This window comes from Phocoena sinus, chromosome 3 (genome assembly GCF_008692025.1).
Source record: "Phocoena sinus isolate mPhoSin1 chromosome 3, mPhoSin1.pri, whole genome shotgun sequence".
Lineage (NCBI taxonomy): Eukaryota > Metazoa > Chordata > Mammalia > Artiodactyla > Phocoenidae > Phocoena > Phocoena sinus.
Window position 1 is genome coordinate 47,175,359 of NC_045765.1, and position 18,352 is coordinate 47,193,710.

General features: G+C 38.2%; 1 protein-coding gene across 1 annotated transcript in view; it reads left to right on the forward strand.

Annotated features, from left to right (window-relative positions):
* HTR4 (5-hydroxytryptamine receptor 4) overlaps positions 1-18,352 on the forward strand; it is a 162,251-nt gene that overhangs the window by 92,907 nt on the left and 50,992 nt on the right. Inside the window, exon 3 of the mRNA XM_032627113.1 lies at positions 17,375-17,500. Within this exon, the coding sequence (XP_032483004.1) occupies positions 17,375-17,500 (126 nt within the window). The remainder of the gene's footprint in view (positions 1-17,374; positions 17,501-18,352) is intronic.

The window sequence follows — 18,352 nt, forward strand, 5'->3', positions numbered from 1 at the left end:
CAAAAGTTATTTATAATATAGTATTTGTTTCATTATAAATGCTCAGACTTGTCTACAGTAGAAAACATAGTAAAGTAGTCAGATATGTATGGCTTGTACGTTAAAACACTGTGAATGCAACAACTACTAATGAAGTCCAGCGCAGGTGTGTTGGGTTGTCAACTCTAATACCACGAGTGGCATCACTGTTGGTGACATTTAGAGAATCCCTGTTCTGAACAAAATGAAAGTGTAATTCCCCTTCATTTAGTGTATATAAATTACCATGCAAAAAAGTATTTGTGTTTATATGTAAAAGGAGTTAAGTGCTAAATTGGGTAACTATAAACAAATTTTTCACTTATACAGATGGCTGATAGGACATTCTAAAATCATGGAGAATGTGGGATGTGATTTTTTAAATGAGAGATTGTCCTTCATATTGTAATGTCACCTGTCCTCTCGCTAAATGCCTATAGTGTTCCCCAATCATAACCACAACCCACGGCCCCACAAGTATCTCAGAGAACCTCTGGGGGTGTTACCACTTCTACTGAGAATCATGTTCTAGATATGTTGACTGGAGTACATATAACTAAAAGGTTTTAAAATTACTAAGGCCGAAGTCCATCCAAATAAAACTCACAGTTGTCCCTCTACACTCTAGACATGTCAAAATGTAAATCTGATCATGTCATCCTTAATGCCAACCTTCTTTAAACAATTTGTGACTCCCCACTGAACTCATAATGAAGACCTAACTACTTAGCGCAGCCTGTGATCCCCTCCTGATCTGACCCTTGTTGGCCCCAAGTGCTGGTGGCTCTCCTGGCTCCCAGCACTACAGTTATGTTGGTCTTCTTTCAGCTGCTGGAATAAATCACATCAATTTCACCACTGCACTTTCAGCCCTGGCCCCTGACATTTCATACTTTTTTTCAGTCAACTCCTGCGCTTCCTTGAAATTGCAGCTCAATGATCACACCCTCAGAAGAGTGTTTGCTGATCTCAAAACAGGGTTAGCACCACCACGTATACCTCTTCTCATAGCCTCCACAGCAGGGGTAATTTTACGTATATGTATAGTTGGATTCATGTCTGTCTGCTCTGGTAGCCTTTGAGCTTACTGAGGGAAGGAACCATGCCTGCTGTCTCTTCTCAGTGACTGAAATAGCTTAGCCCCTCACATATTCCATTGAGTGCATACACAGATGACTGAGTAGACAAAGGGATGGTTGAATGAAAAAATGAGCAAACATATGCCTGTAGCTAAGCTGACATTCCTGGGCCAAGCCTAGTTGAGTCCGTGAGTTTGTTTTCTAATCACAGCAGAGCTCACGCCCAACTGCTTAGAGAAAGTAATGCTCTCATGTATGACTTATTTGGCAAGAACAATATGTTAACCTTCTAGTGTGAAGTGAGAAGGGGTGTGGTTGAGAAGTGCAAGGGAAGATGAGATTCACAGCAGAGGGAGTAGTACTTCCGTATTCTTCAGTTGAACAAGTAATAAATAAATTTATTCTTGTCATTTCAAATTCTGATAATACCCTGAATGAAAAAGTTTCCCATTACCTTCTAGTCCTCTGCCCAAAACATTTATGATTAACAATTGGTTGTACATTCTAATGGCCATAGCCTCTGAATTTAATTATATATATATGCATAGATGCAGACATAGCTCTCCTTCTCTCCCTGTTTTAATTTTCCTTCAAATATAATTTTATTTGGATATAAAATATGTAAAGTCTTGTGGAAAAGATAGCATGTTCGATTTGTAAGTAGATGACTAAAGTACCTGAAAGCAGTACTTTGGTCAGAATAAATAACGACATGTTATTTGTTATAGATGAATTGTGCCTCCTCCCACTCATATGTTGAGCCCTAACCCCCAGTGTAGTGGCATTTGGAGATGAGACCTTTGGGAACTAATGATAATTGGATTTAGAAGAGGCCCTCATGGTGGGATTAGTGCCCTTATAAGAAGAGATACCAGAGCTCTTGCTCTCCCTCCACTGTGTAAAGACACAGAGAGAAGGCAGCCTTTTGCAAGTTAGTAAGAGAGCTTTCACCAGGAACTGATCTGCCAGCATCTGGGTCTTGCACTTTCCAGCCTCCAGAACTATGAGAGAATAAATTTTTGTTGTTTAAGTCACCCAGCCTATGGTATTTTGTTATGGCAGCCTGAGTGGACTAAAGCATTATTGTAGCAGGTGATATAAGCATAATTTCCAGGATAATCTAATGGCATCATTTATTCCTTAATTTAAACAAATATTTGTTGAGTACCTACTATGTGCCAAGAAAACAAAGGCTCTGCTTTCATGATGCTAACAATCTATTGGAGAGTGGGGGTGAAGGGGTTGGGAGATGCATTCAGTAGACACTAAAAAGCAAAGAAACATGCTGGATAAATGCCATGAAGAAAAATAAAGCACTGGAAGGAATTTTACAAAATTCAGATGTAAGAAATGCCAGATTTCTTTTAATCTCTAAATTAGTAAACTTTTTAATGAACCTTCAAATGGGTTTCAAGGGGAAATTTAATCTCAGACATTTTGTGGACTTCTTCTAGTTTCCGGGACAAGCTGGACCTTTTGCTTTTTAGTCCACTCTGATTACCACACCAGGCTAGTTGTCCACTTTTACCTGGTCCCAGGAAGAAAGGAGGTTTTGCTGCTTCCATATCAAGCTTGACACTGGGGCCTTTGATTATAGTGGTTGGTCTCTATGGGTGCCGAGAGGGAGTGTGGTGTTCCCTTTTGCTGTTCTTGGAATCTGCAAACCCCTGCTTTCTCCTTGTTATAGCTCTACAAATCTCCCTCCCTCCTTAGTTAGCTACTTCTGCCTTTAGGTCAGGTGACTATGCTCTGGTGCCAGAAACCGCTGCCTTCAGCTCTGCAACTTGAAAAACCCATAACCAATGTTGCTGATAACTCAAAACACAAATTTTAGTTATCTTCTTGCAAGAGAGAAGAAAGATAACCACTCATTCCTCCTAGTCTTTTTTTTTTTGTGTGGTTTTAATAAAACGGTCACAAGTTAATCTCTCAACAGTTATTTTCCTGGACCTTTATGTAAATACACATTTTTATAAAATGTTGAACTTGTGATTTACTGTTTCATACCTGCTTTTAGCACTGAGCCATACTTATGAGAACTTTCCCCTGCTGTTAAATATTCTTTTCAAACCTGGATTTCAGTGGCTGTGTAAATATTAAATAAATATGAAATTGTTGATGTAACTGATACCCAAATTTAGACAATTAGGTTATCTCCAGTTTTCCTAATTAGAAGCAATATGATTATGAGTCATAATATATATATATATATAAATCTTTAAGAGCAGCTCTAATAATTTATTTCTTTAGGATAAATTCTTAGAAGTGGAATTATTGGAGCATGAATGTTTTTAAGATTCTTTTTACATTTGTCACAAGCATAGTCTGGACATGCATTTATGAACTGTAATACAATACAGTTCTTAGATTTGCCAGGTGGGAATGCTCCAGCAGTCATTTTTGTTTGTTTGATTTTTTTGTTTTTGTTTTTGTTTGCTTTAACATCTTTATCGGAGGATAATTGCTTTACAATGTTGTGTTAGTTTCTGCTGTATAACAAAGTGAATCAACTATACATATACATATATCCCCATATCCCCTTCCCCTTGCGTCTCCCTCCCACCCTCCCTATCCCATCCCTCTAGGTGTTCACAGAGCACAAAGCTGATCTCCCTGTGCGATGCAGCTGCTTCTCACTAGCTATCTGTTTTACATTTGATAGTGTATATATGTCCATGCCACTCTCTCACTTCGTCCCAGCTTACCCTTCCCCCTCCCCGTGTCCTCAAGTCCATTCTCTACGTCTGTGTCTTTATTGCTTTCCTGCCCCTAGGTTCTTCAGAACCATTTTTTTTTTAAGATTCCATATATATGTGCCATATAGTAGGAGCTTAATTAATATCACAGTCTCCCCACTTCCAAGGAGGAAGTTTTAAACCTAGAAGCAAAGAAAGTAATTTGCAATGGAGAAATGAGGGTTAGGGTAAAGGGCATCTTTCAAAATGCTGTAGGTCAACTGGTCTTCAAAATTGTGGTCCCAGACCAGCTGCATCAGCGTCACCTAGAAACTTGTTAGAAATGCAGATTTGGGGACTCACTCCAGATGTACTGAATCAGAAACTGTTGGCGGGTCCAGTGCTCTGTGTTTTAATCAAGCTTTCAAGGTAATTTTGGTGCTCCCTTGTGATTCTGGAACACCACTGCTTTGAAGCTCTTATTATGAAAGTGTTTTATATGAATTATTTAATTTAGTCCTTCTGTTTTTTAAAAAAAACATTTTTAAGAAGAGAAGCATACTGTTAAAAAAAAACAGCTAACTGGGCCACCTGAAAAGTTATTAAAAACCCAACGTAACATAAGCCAAATAATAAGAAATTCTTTCTCCCTCAGAAAAGACTTCTACCCAATTTGAAAATATAGGATTCCAGGTAATTGTACATCTAGAGCATATCTGGAATGTGGAAACAAAGGTCACACGAATCAGAACAGAGGCTATTTATCCAGAGCTTGCTATAGCAAGTCAGCCATCATCACTTGCATTTAGCAAAGACTCAAAGTCAGGAGGCAGAGTAGAAAAGATTATAGTGAAAAAAACAGGGCTTCAGCTGTGCTCTAATCAGAGGTTGTTGACCTAGGAAAGCAGGAGGTGCACAAACAAGAAGTGGGACATCTAATGTAGTTGCTTTGGGGAGCATATTTGGCTTTCTGTGGTTAGTCTTGAGCTGGAAGCAGGTAGGAGGAGAAAAATAAGAAAGCTAGCAGTCATTGAACAAGTCCTGACCTTCCTGGGCTGGTTGCCACAGAGATTGTCAGCGTTTTATTGTTATTTATAGGGTCTGGCTATTGTTTGTATGTCAGTCTCTCAAGAAACCTAGAAAGAAAGGGCACATATATAAAGGAATGATGTATGCTTTAAAAAGGTTACAGTTACATTATTTATCAAGTTTTTTGGTTATAGGGAAAAACAGTTAACATACTCATGGACCCTACTATTTCTATTTTGATTAAAAAGGCATTTTGAACATTAATTTATATAAGAAATATTGCCAATCCAAATATTATGTGAATTTAACTTTCCTACGTGTATTCCAACTGTCACGGATTTTGTTCATGGGGAGTAATAGAGGTAATGAAGACAATACATGCATGACATAATTAGTGGTAAAAAAACAACATCTTCTGTCAAAGTAAAAATTGCACTGGACAAAGTTAACAGGTAAGGATGACTTCTTTCAAAGCTATTGCAATAGAGAGAGAGCCCAGAATATAGTCTGAACTCAGTTTCACTGAAATGACAGTCAGGAGAGGCTTTCAGAAATGGAGTGGGGGGCAGGGACCCTAAGCCATCTGTGTTTGCTAATTGACCTTTCCCAAAGGAAAGAGGAGGTAGTTTTACAACTTGGAGCAATGTGCCCACAGAAGGTAGGAAGATAGGCTTCTACCCTTTTATAGAGACTGGGGATGGGGGCTTTCTCTTCCTTGATGATTACATTTCAAAGAGATGGTTACCAGGCCCTTGCAGAAGAAGACATCCTAGCTTGGAAAACTGGCAAGAGGCTTTTAAAAAGATTTACATCCCAAAGGGCCAGAGAAAGAATTTACAATTACAAGTTCTCTGAAGTAAAACGCTCTAAGAAAAGGGAGGCCAGAGCCTAGAGTCAGGAAGAAGTCTATCTAAAGTTCAGTCAAGCTGAGTGAAAAGTTAAGGCCCTCTTGTTCAACACCCAGTCTTTTATCATTATAGAAAACACCAGGGACCTTACACTTAAGGTTAATAAAATTCACACTGAGAAGAAAACATCCAGTTTTAGTCAGGCTCTCATTTAATTTAGAGTGCTTTTGCATTCTTTGTGCTGACTGTTGATTGGTAAGAAAATGAACACTGTTTGCTGTAATTTAAATGCAATTATTTCATAAAGGATTGTGCAGTGGTGGGCAGGATGGGTAATGAAAGCCCTCAGATAGGGAGTATTTTGAACTGCTTGGAATCCTTAATGGATGTACTGTGTGTATTTTCAAGAAGAGTGTTTCCTGTGTGGTTGACACAACGGTGGCAGAGGAGAAACATTCTGCAGAGATCATTGGTCCAGTGATGGAGCTCTGTTGTCAAACATAATTTTATTACAAAGCTCAATACATAAAAAGAAAAGGAAGAACTACTATAGTTATGCTGCCTCCTTGCTTCACTTCGTTCCCAGAAGTGGCCCTGCGGTATTCCCAGGGAACTATCAAGAAACACATTTTTTTCTCACTTGACACTTTCTTTGCACTTGGCTTCCACAGCAACACACTCACCTGGTGCTCCTCAGGCACCCCAGTGATGTCTGCTCTGCTTTCTTTCTCAGTTTCCTCGGCTGGTTCCTCCTTCTCTACTGCATATCTCAGTATCAGAGTTCATCAAGACTCTGGCCCTCTTCTTGAGTGATTGCATCCTTCCCCAAGGCTCTAAATTCCATTAAAATGCTGGAAATCCCAGTGTGTATCTCTGGCCCCATCATCCTTTCTGAGCTCCAATGTGAGTATCCATTTGCCTACTTGACATCTACACCTGAATGTTTTATACATATCTCACACTTAACATGTTTTCCCATCTCATTAAATTGTACCATCGTTTACTCAGATGAGCAAATCAGAATTATAATTTTCATTTCTGCTTTCTATCCACTCATGGAATCTTTTATTCTTACCTATCCCTTTACTTCTCAAATATACCCACTTCTCTCCATCTCCACAGCCGCCACCCTATTCCAAGCCATTGTCTTCCCTTACCTGAACCCTGGCAAGGGCCCCTGACAAGTTTACTTACTTTCTCTCACATTTACATCCCCACTGTCACCTTTCTCCTTAAATCACTTTATTGTATTCTCATTTGTTGTCTAATAAAACATGAACGTCTCACCAGCACATCCAAAGCCCTCTGGATCCAACTTCTGACTACCTTTTGGAGCTCATTTCAGGTTCTTTATTCCGTGTTCATTCTTCTCTGATAGTACACACCAGATGTCTTTCCTGTCTGAGGGCCTTTGCACTTGCTCTTCTCCTGGTTCCTCTAACTCATGGATCCTTCATGTGTATCAGAAGAGCTATATCCACTGTCCTCTGATTGCTTGTTTTCCCTTTAACCTAGTTATTCTCTATCACCACCATGCCAATGTCCTTGATAGTCTTACTGCCCCAAGTGTGATTCACGAACCAGTGGCAAGAGCGTCACTGATGCTCTTCATGAGCCTATGTACGGGCTTGTGAGGAATGCAGAACCCCAGACCCCACATCAGACCAAATAATCAGAATCTGCGTTTTAATAATACCCCCAAAAGATGCATATAAACATTAAGGTTTAAGAGTGTAACTTTGAAACACTGATCACAAACTGTATTTCTTTGTTAGTTGTATACTTGCTTATTGTCTGTTTCCATCAGTGGTGTGAATTCCATGAAGGTAGGGACCTTGTCAAGCTTTACTGTTGTATTCCAGTACTTAGCATAGGTCTTGGCATATGGTTGGTAATAAATACATATCTGATAAATGAGAGATTTATTCTAACTTCCTCAATTGATCCAGGATAAAACTGAGGCTCAGAAAATGGAAGTGACTTTTTTGAAATTACATAGCTATTGTTAACAAAGCCAGTGCAAAAAAAAAAAAAGAGAGAGAAAAGTATTCTTGACTACTAACAAAGTTTATTGTGTGTGTGTGTGTGTGTGTGTGTTTGTGTGTGTGTGTGTGTGTGACCTTGAAACCAATTATTCTGGATGATATAACAAGGCATAACCTAAAACTTCCTTAGCTATTGTCCCTAATGGGCTTCTGATATTAATAACAGTGATTACTTATTTATACTATACTTTGTCATTTACAGAGTGTTTTCACGTATACTAACCTATGTAAAAATTTACCCAGAATTACTGTCATGTTTTCATTTATTAAGAACGGAGAAAGTGGTAAACAGAGCAAGTTTGTAGAATTTCTTTATTCATGGATCAAGAGATCACTGGAAAAGGAAAAAAGAAGAGAAAGTAAAATTTCTCATAAGAATAACTGTCAAAGAACTGATCTAGTGGAGTGGATAGCTCTTTGGACAGATAAGAATTGTCTGGTGGTGGTTGACAGTAGTCTTGGAGGGTATCAGAGGTAATCCGAGGATCTAACATAGAGTCAGTAGAAGTGGTTCCTAATTTATTTTAATTATCATTACTGGACTTCCATTTAGTTCAATGGACAGTTCCACCTAATTAAAAATGCTATGGTTACATTTTGCTCTTCACTCACAGTTTAAAGTTTAGCTATTTCTAGCTCCTAATTGGCGTGCCACAAATAAATCATAACATTGAACTTGCAGTTCTCTGAGCCTGACATTCCCACCTAATTTGAAATATACATTCTCTGGAGCCAGAGGTGTTCACCTCAGACTCTGAATCTGTTCTTTTCTCTTACAAGAGGAAAGGCAGTGCAGGGGAGATTGTTCTCATGGTGAGGGTGTGGTTGATGGACAATTCATGTTATGAGGATATGTTAGGATCACTGTCCATAGACAAGAAAGGGACCTAAAATCATCCAGTCCCACCTGCCTCCAGTACAAGAAACCTATACAGCATCCTGATACAGGGTCATCCATGTATTCTTTTTTATTGTGATAAAATATATATAACATAAAATTTACCATTAATACATAAAGTAACCATTTAACATGTACAATTCAGTGACAATAAGTTCATTCACAGTGGTGTGCAACCATCACCAATATCCATTTCCAGAATTTTTTCATCACCCCAAATAGAAATTCTGTACTCATTAAAATAATTCACTATTCCCCTCTCATACTACTTTGCTTCTCTATGTATTTGCCTATTCTAGGAATCTCATATAAATGGAATTATACCATATTTGTCTTTTTGTGTCTGGTTTATTTCACATAGTGTAATGTTTTCAGGGTTTATTAATGTTGTAGTATGGATCAGAACTTCATTTTTTTTTATGACTGAATAAAATTCCATAGTATGTATATACTACATTCTTTCTGTCCTTTCACCTGTTGATGGACACTTGAGTTCTTTCTACCTTTTGGATATTGTGAATAATGCTGCTATGAACATTGGGGTGAATGTATCTATTCATGTCCCTGCTTTTGATTCTTTGGGGTGTATACCTAGGACTGTTACTGCTGGATCATATGGTCATTCTATATTTAGCTTTTTGAGAAACCACCAAACTGGTTTCCACAGCAGTTCACCATTTTACATTTCTACCAGGAATGCACAAAGGTTCTAGTTTCTCCACATTCTCAACAACATTTGTTATTTTTCAGTTGTGTTTTGTTTTTATAATAACCATCCTAATGGGTGTGAAGTGGTATCTAATTGACACCTAGGTATTCGTAAACACTTCCTGAGCCAGGGCACTCAAAACAACACCAGGAAGCTATTGGGGATCATCCATTACTAAATCTTGCCTCCCTCTAGCAGTGATTCTCAACCTTGTTGCACATCAGAATCACTTGGGAGCTTTTAAAAATTCTAATATTCAGGCTGCAAACAAGACTAATTAAATCAGCGTCTTTGAGGATGGGGGCCTAACATCAGGATTTTCTAAGGCTCTTCAGGTGATTTCCGTATGTAGCCAAAGTTGAGAACTACTGCTTACAGCCTGCTCACTGGTCCTACGTAGTCACACAACGTCAGGTCATAAAGTGTGACAACCCTATCACTGAGCCTTCACTGACAACCCCCATAAAATAGCCATTTCTTCACCCCCCCACACTGAGAGTTCTCTCTTCCTTTCTCTCCTTGATTTCTTGCCATAGTTCATATTATTAGCTCACTTCACATATTTTCTTGCTTATCTATTTATTGCTATCTGTTTTGCTTAGTTTTGCTTCCCTAAGACTACAACAATGCTTAATGCAGGGTAGGTGCTCAGAAAGTATTGTTGAATGTGCACGTCCACCAGAGGGCAGACAGCAGAAGCAAGAAGAACTACAGTCCTGCAGTCTGTGAAACAAAAACCACCTTCACAGAAAGATAGACAAGATGAAAAAGCAGAGGGCTATGTACCAGATGAAGGAACAAGATGAACCCCCCGAAAAACAACTAAATGAAGTGGAGATAGGCAACCTTCCAGAAAAAGAATTCAGAATAATGATAGTGAAGATGATCCGGGACCTCGGAAAAAGAATGGAGGCAAAGATCGAGAGGATGCAGGAAATGTTTAACAAAGACCTAGAAGAAGTAAAGAATAAACAAACAGAGATGAACAATACAATAACTGAAATGAAAACTACACTAGAAGGAATCAATAGCAGAATAACTGAGGCAGAAGAGCGGATAAGTAACCTGGAAGACAGAATGGTGGAATTCACTGCTGTGGAAAAGAATACAGAAAAAAGAATGAAAAGAAATGAAAACAGCCTAAGACACCTCTGGGACAACATTAAACGCACCAACATTTGCATTATAGGGGTCCCAGAAGGAGAAGAGAGAGAGAAAGGACCTGAGAAAATATTTGAAGAGATTATAGTAAAAAACTTCCCTAACATGGGAAAGGAAATAGCCACCCAAGTCCAGGAAGCACAGAGTCCCATACAGGATAAACCCAAGGAGAAACACGCTGAGACACATAGTAATCAAATTGGCAAAAATTACAAAGAAGAATTATTGAAAGCAGCAAGGGAAAAATGACAAATAACATACAAGGGAACTCCCATAAGGTCAACAGCTGATTTCTCAGCAGCAACTCTGCAAGCCAGAAGGGAGTGGCATGATGTACTTAAAGTGATGGAAGGGAAGAACCTACAACCAAGATTACTCTACTTGGCAAGGATCTCATTCAGATTTGATGGAGAAATCAAAAGCTTTACAGACAAGCAAAAGCTAAGAGAATTTAGCAGCACCAAACCAGCTCTACAACAAATGCTAAAGGAACTTCTCTAAGTGGGAAACACAAGAGAAGAAAAAGACCTACAAAAACGAACCCAAAACAATTAAGAAAATGGTCATAGGAACATACATATCAATAATTACCTTAAACGTAAATGGATTAAATGCTCCAACCAAAGGACATAGGCTTGCTGAATGGATACAAAACCAAGACCCATATATATGCTGTCTACAAGAGACCCACGTCAGAGCTAGGGACACATACAGACTGAAAGTGAGGGGGTGTAAAAAGATATTCCACGCAAATGGAAATCAAAAGAAAGCTGGAGTAGCAATACTCATATCAGATAAAATAAACCTTAAAATAAAGAAGATTACAAGAGACAAGGAAGAACACTACATAATGATCAAGGGATCAATCCAAGAAGAAGATATAACAATTATAAATATATATGCACTCAACATAGGATCACTTCAATACATAAGGCAAATGCTAACAGCTATAAAAGAGGAAATCGACAGTAACACAATAATAGTGGGGGACTTTAACACCTCACTTACACCAATGGACAGATCATCAAAAATGAAAATGAAGAAGGAAACAGAAGCTTTAAATGACACAATAGACCAGATAGATTTAATTGATATTTGTAGGACATTCCATTCAAAAACAGCAGATTACACTTTCTTCTCAAGTGCGCACAGAACATTCTCCGGGATAGATCACATCTTGGGTCACAAATCAAGCCTCAGTAAGTTTAAGAAAATTGACATCATATCAAGCATCTTTTCTGACCACACACTATGATATTAGAAATGAATTACAGGGAAAAAACCATAAAAAACACAAACACATGGAGGCTAAACAATACGTTGCTAAATAACCAAGAGATCACTGACAAAATCAAAGAGGAAATCAGAAAGTACCTAGAGACAAATGACAATGAAAACACGACGATCCAAAACCTATGGGACGCAGCAAAAGCAGTTCTAAAAGCCTACCTCAAGAAACAAGAAAAATCTCAAATAAACTATCTAACCTTACACCTAAAGGAACTAGAGAAAGAAGAACAAACAAACAAAACCCAAAGTTAGCAGAAGGAAATAAATCATAAAGATCAGAGCAGAAATAAATGAAATAGAAACAAAGAAAACAATAGCAAAGATAATAAAATTAAAAGCTGGTTCTTTGAGAAGATAAACAAAATTTATAAACTGTTAGCCAGACTCATCAAGAAAAAGAAAAAGAGGGAGAGGACTCAAATCAATAAAGTTAGAAATGAAAAAGGAGAAGTTGGAACAGACACCGCAGAAATACAAAGCATCCTAAGAGACTACTACAAGCAACTCTATGCCAATAAAATGGACAACCTGGAAGAAATGGACAAATTCTTAGAAAGGTATAACCTTCCAAGACTGAACCAGGAAGAAATAGAAAGTATGAACAGACAAATCACAAGTAATGGAATTAAAACGGTGATTAAAAATCTTCCAACAAACAAAAGTCAAGGACCAGATGGCTTCACAGGTAAATTCTATCAAACATTTAGAGAAGAGCTAACACCCATCCTTCTCAAACTCTTCCAAAAAGTTGCAGAGGAAGGAACACTCCCAAACTCATTCTATGAGGCCACCATCACCCTGATACCAAAACCAGAAAAAGACACTACAAAAAAAAAAATTATAAACCAATATCACTGATGAATATAGATGCAAAACTCCTCAACAAAATACCAACAAACAGAATCCAATAACACATTAAAAGGATCATACACCATGATCAAGTGGGATTTATCCCAGGGATGCAAGGATCCTTCAGTATATGCAAATCAATCAATGTGATACAACATATTAACAAACTGAAGGATAAAACCATATGATCGATCATCTCAATAGATGCAGAAAAAGCTTTTGACAAAATTCAACACCCATTTATGATAAAAACTCTCCAGAAAGTGGGCATAGAGGGAACCTACCTCAACATAATAAAGGCCATATACGACAAACCCACAGCAAACATCATTCTCAATGGTGAAAAACTGAAAGCATTTCCTCTAAGATCAGGAACAAGACAAGGATGTCTACTCTCACCACTGTTATTCAGCATAGTTTTGGAAGTCCTAGCCATGGCAGTCAGAGAAGAAAAAGAAATAAAAGGAATCCAAATCGGAAAAGAAGAAGTAAAGCTGTCACTGTTTGCAGATGACATGATACTATACATAGAGAATCCTAAAGATGCCACCAGAAAACTACTAGAGCTAATCAATGAATCTGGTAAAGTTGCAGGATACAAAATTAATGCGCAGAAACCTCTTGCATTCCTATACACTAATGATGAAAAATCTAAAAGAGAAATTAAGGAAACACTCCCATTTACCACTGCAACAAAAAGAATAAAATACCTAGGAATAAACCTACCTAGGGAGGCAAAAGACCTGTATGCAGAAAACTATAAGGCACTGATGAAAGAAATTAGAGATGATACCAACAGATGGAGAGATATATCATGTACTTGGATTGGAAGAATCAATATTCTGAAAATGACTATACTACCCAAAGCAATCTACGGATTCAGTGCAATCCCTATGAAATTACCAATGGCATTTTTTTACAGAACTAGAACAAAAAATCTTAAAATGTGTATGGATACACAAAAGATCCCAAATAGCTAAAGCAGTCTTGAGGGAAAAAAATGGAGCTGGAGGAGTCAGACTCCATGACTTCAGACTACAGTACAAAGCTACGGTAATCAAGACAGTATGGTTCTGGCGCAAAAACAGAAACATAGATCAATGGAACAAGATAGAAAGCCCAGAGATAAACCCATGCACCTATGGTCAACTAATCTCTGACAAAGGAGGCAAGGATATACAATGGAGAAAAGACAGTCTCTTCAATAAGTGGTGCTGGGAAAACTGGACAGCTACATGTAAAAGAATGAAATTAGAACACTCCCTAACACCATACAAAAAACCCAACTCAAAATGGATTAGAGACCTAACTGTAAGACCGGACACTACAAAACTCTTAGAGGAAAACATCGGAAGAACACTCTTTGACATAAATCACAGCAAGATCTTTTTTGATCCACCTCCTAGAGTAATGGAAATAAAAACAAAAATAAACAAATGGAACCCAATGAAACTTAAAGTCTTTTGCACAGTAAAGGAAACCATAAACAAGATGAAAAGACAACCCTCAGAATGGGAGAAAATATTTACAAACAAATCAACGGACAAAGGATTAATCTCCAAAATATATAAACAGCTCATGCAGCTCAATATTGAAAAAACAAACAACCCAATCCAAAAATGGGCAGAAGACCTAAATAGACATTTCTCCAAAGAAGGTATACAGATTGCCAACAAACACATGAAAGAATGCTCAACATCATTAATCATTAGAGAAATGCAAATCAAAACTACAATGAGATATCATCTCACACCAGTCAGAATGGCCATCCTCAAAAAATCTAGAAATAATAAATGCTGCAGAGGGTGTGGAGAAAAGGGAACCCTCTTGCACTGTTGGTGGGAATGTAAATTGATACAGCCACTATGGAGAACAGTATGGAGGGTCCTTAAAAAACTAAAAATAGCATTACCATATGACCCAGCAATCCCACGACTGGGCATATAACCAGAGAAAACCATAATTCAAAAAGACACATGCACCCCAGTGTTCATTGTGGCACTATTTACAATAGCCAGGTCATGGAAGCAACCTAAATGCCTATCGACAGATGACTCGATAAAGAAGATGTGGCACATATATACAATGGAATATTACTCAGCCATAAAAAGGAACAAAATTGGGTCATTTGTTGAGATGTGGATGGATCTTGAGACTGTCATACAGAGTGAAGTAAGTCAGAAAGATAAAAACAAATATCGTATATTAACGCATGTATGTGGAACCTAGAAAAATGGTACAGGTGAACTGGTTTACAGGGCAGAAAGTGAGACACAGATGTAGAGAACAAACGTATGGACACCAAGGGGGAAGTGGTGGGGTGGTGGGTGTGGTGTGATGAACTGGGAGATTGGGATTGACATGTATACACTGATGTGTGTAAAATGGATGACTAATAAGAACCTGCTGTATAAGAAAATAAATAAAATAAAATTCAAAAAAAAAAACTTTTGGGTTACTTAATGAAGCATTCAGAGAACCTCTTTAATTTTTTTCCTATTTATTTTAACAAAATTTTCTAAGGAAAATTTATCATAAACATATAAGTAATTTTTAAAGCATGTTTTAAAGAGAATATTCTATATACTTAAAGCATCATCTCTTGGTTAATTAGCTGTTTTAGCAAAGAGGGTATATTTTGCTTTAAGAAGTTTTCTTTATAATATGTAACTCTTATACAGTTAAGAGTTGTATGTTAAACGCAGCAAAAAAAAAAAAACCAACAAAGTATTGTGGAATGAATGAATGAATGCATAAATCTACTCTTATTTCAAAGGACCATCCTCAGATAGTTAAAAATAGCTTTTATGTCTCATCCTTGGGTCTTCTCTTGTCTAGGTAAAAGCTTTTCTATACCTGCAGCCTGTCTTCAAAGACATTGAAGAATAAACCTCACCATTATGAACACAGTGTCTTTCACTCAGCGAGTAATTGTGCACTTCCTATATACTGCATCCACCTTTACACTACATATGCTGTAGATTAGACACCGTGCCAGGTGCTGGGAATTGTGGTGAAAAAGATAACCAAAAGTGAGTCTGTGGGGGTAGGGCACAGACAATAACAGAAGTAATTTCAGATAACAATAAATGTTATAAAGAAAATGAAAGATGTTTGTTGACTGTGGCACATTAAATGGGAGTTAATTTTAATCTGAGACCTGAATATTGAGAAGAAGCATTCCAGGAAGAAGGCACAAGTGTAGAGACCTTGAGGGGGGAACAAGTTTCAGAGGGACTCTGAGTCAGAGCCTCTGAGAAGGACAAGGGAAAGAGCATTATCACCTCCTTTATTAGACACTTTACCTCAATTAACATGGCCTAAAATCAAAATAGTTTTGGATAGCCAAAGCATGCTACTGAATTCTTTTTCCTCATTGAGTTAAATCTTACTTGTCCATTATTTGTACTGTCGATAGTTGGAATTTAGGTGTGTAAGGGTGATTTAGATGGACGTACCTCAAATTTCTTTTCATCTGAACCCTAGCCATAAGGACTTCAGTGAAGCAATAAAACCACTTGTGAGCAGAGTGGAACTTTCTGACTCCTTATTCCAGTTGTCACCTTGTCTTCTATGCCAGGCCTAATGGAAAAAGTTTTGGACAAAGCCAGAGCCCAGACTTCATGGGCTGCTGCGATTTGGGACCAGCAGCCATCTTGGTTTTCAGTCAGAAGAGCTCAGTAAAGACAGATCTTTCTTGGTTCAATGGGACCTGTGTTCCTAGTGGTGGCCTACAGAACAAGCAGCTTCTCCCAGACTAGCCACTAACATACTCTGACAACTCAGTTCCCCTCTCTGGGCCTTAGTTTCTCTGTATTGAAATGTGCGTTTGGGTCTAAGAGTTTTAAGATCCTTTGAAACTTCATTTAAAAAGATCATTTTACTACTCTATTAAAAATGAAACTTTTCCTGTAGCTTCTGAATAACCTGCATTCATTATGCTTTTATTGATAGGGGACACTCACTTCCAAGTTAGTAAGACAAAATGCTGAGTTGACAGTAGGAGGGCAGGGTTTACAGAATCAAATCAGTTGCTGAAATTTACAAGAACACAAATTTGAACTGTTATATTGGGCACCAAAAGAAATGTAGTTCAGGGCAGTGAAAGGAGTCCCTGAGTTTATTGATTGTCTGCTGTCTTTCCAATGGGCTTTGCAGAATACGGGATCAGTTTGTCCAGGTCAGCCATATAAGAACAGCCTTCAGCCATGACCTACTCCTTGGACAGCCCACGTGCACACAGCAGCTTCTGCGTGGGCTGGGATGCGGTACTGAAAACAGGGTGGTCCTTGTATTCACACAGTGGTTCAAGTTACTGTCATTAACTCATTCAAAGTCATCTTTCCTACATTTGATAAATGTGAGTGATACATTAAAATTGAATTTGTCAGTGGATAAAACAGACGACGTCCCTGCCCCATGGAGCTTACAACCTAGCTGAGTAGGTGTGCCAAACAAGAATCAACCAAAAAACATTTCTGAGCACAAGCTGAAGTCGGTGCTCTGAAGGAAAGCCTCAAGTTCTCTGGTGGAGAATCACTGTGCAGTCTCAAGAGAGTTAATCCACCTCTCTGAGCCTCCTCATTATGTAGGAGTTAACCAGGATAACGTAAAGTGACAAGTGCAGACATTGGCATATATTAGGTGCACAGTACATGTGTATTACAGCTTTGATAGTGAAGTTACCTTCCTGAAGATGAATGAGGAAAAGACTAATTTTCTTTCCTGTGTTTCAGAGTTTCCTTCAATTCTTTGTGTTTGTGTGTCTTCCAGTTCTAAGGAGGGTTTCGGGTCAGTGGAGAAAGTTGTGCTGCTCACATTTCTGTCGGCTGTTATCCTGATGGCAGTCTTGGGGAACCTGCTGGTGATGGTGGCTGTGTGCAGGGACAGGCAGCTCAGGTGAGTCACGTGAGGCAACCTCATGAGGAAACCTGGGTGGAGTTCTGGGCTGTCCCTGGAAAACTGAGGTCTGAATTTATAATTTCCATTATAATTTGTAATTATGAAGGGAAAAAGATTCATGGGAATGATGTTTGGAAAATAGAGCATGGAAAAAAATCACATATAATCCCACAGTTCTAACATAACCAGTAGTACAAGCACATAAGTGAATTTCTATCCTGTCTTTTTTCCTGTTTCCTATGTTGTTTTTTCTGTAATAGTTGTGATCACTCTATATATAATTGCTGAGAGGACATCTAATCTAACCTCCCCACTTTATTAATTGGTTCAGAGAAAGGGTTTTAAACATGGGTCTTCTGCTCTTTCTGCTTCATCCTTGGCTGCATTTAGAATCACTTGAAGACCCTTTTAAAATTACTAATATGTGGCATGAGTATGTCCCATGCAATATTTGTGGTATACTTATATTAGAAAATTATTCGTTGTTTATCTGAAATTCAAATTTAACTGGGTGCCCTATATTTTATCTGGCAAACTTGGGGGTGGGTAAGTGGGTTCATCACACAGAGTCCCTGGACTAACTGATCTGGGGTGAGACCTGGGCATCAATACTTAGAAAAATTTACTAGGTGATTCTAGTGTGCAGGCTAGATCAAGAGCCACCAAGCCGTAAAGGGGGGTAAAAGATGCAGTGCTATCTCATCTGCTGCTTCCTCTTTAAGCAAGACATGCTCTAATCAAGGAAGTAAAAACTAAATTCTAACAAGTGTGGCAAATGTGAGGCACATGGTAGTCAAAGAGTGGAAGACAGTGGAATTTGACACTTTTTTTTAAGGGGGCCCCTTGGGA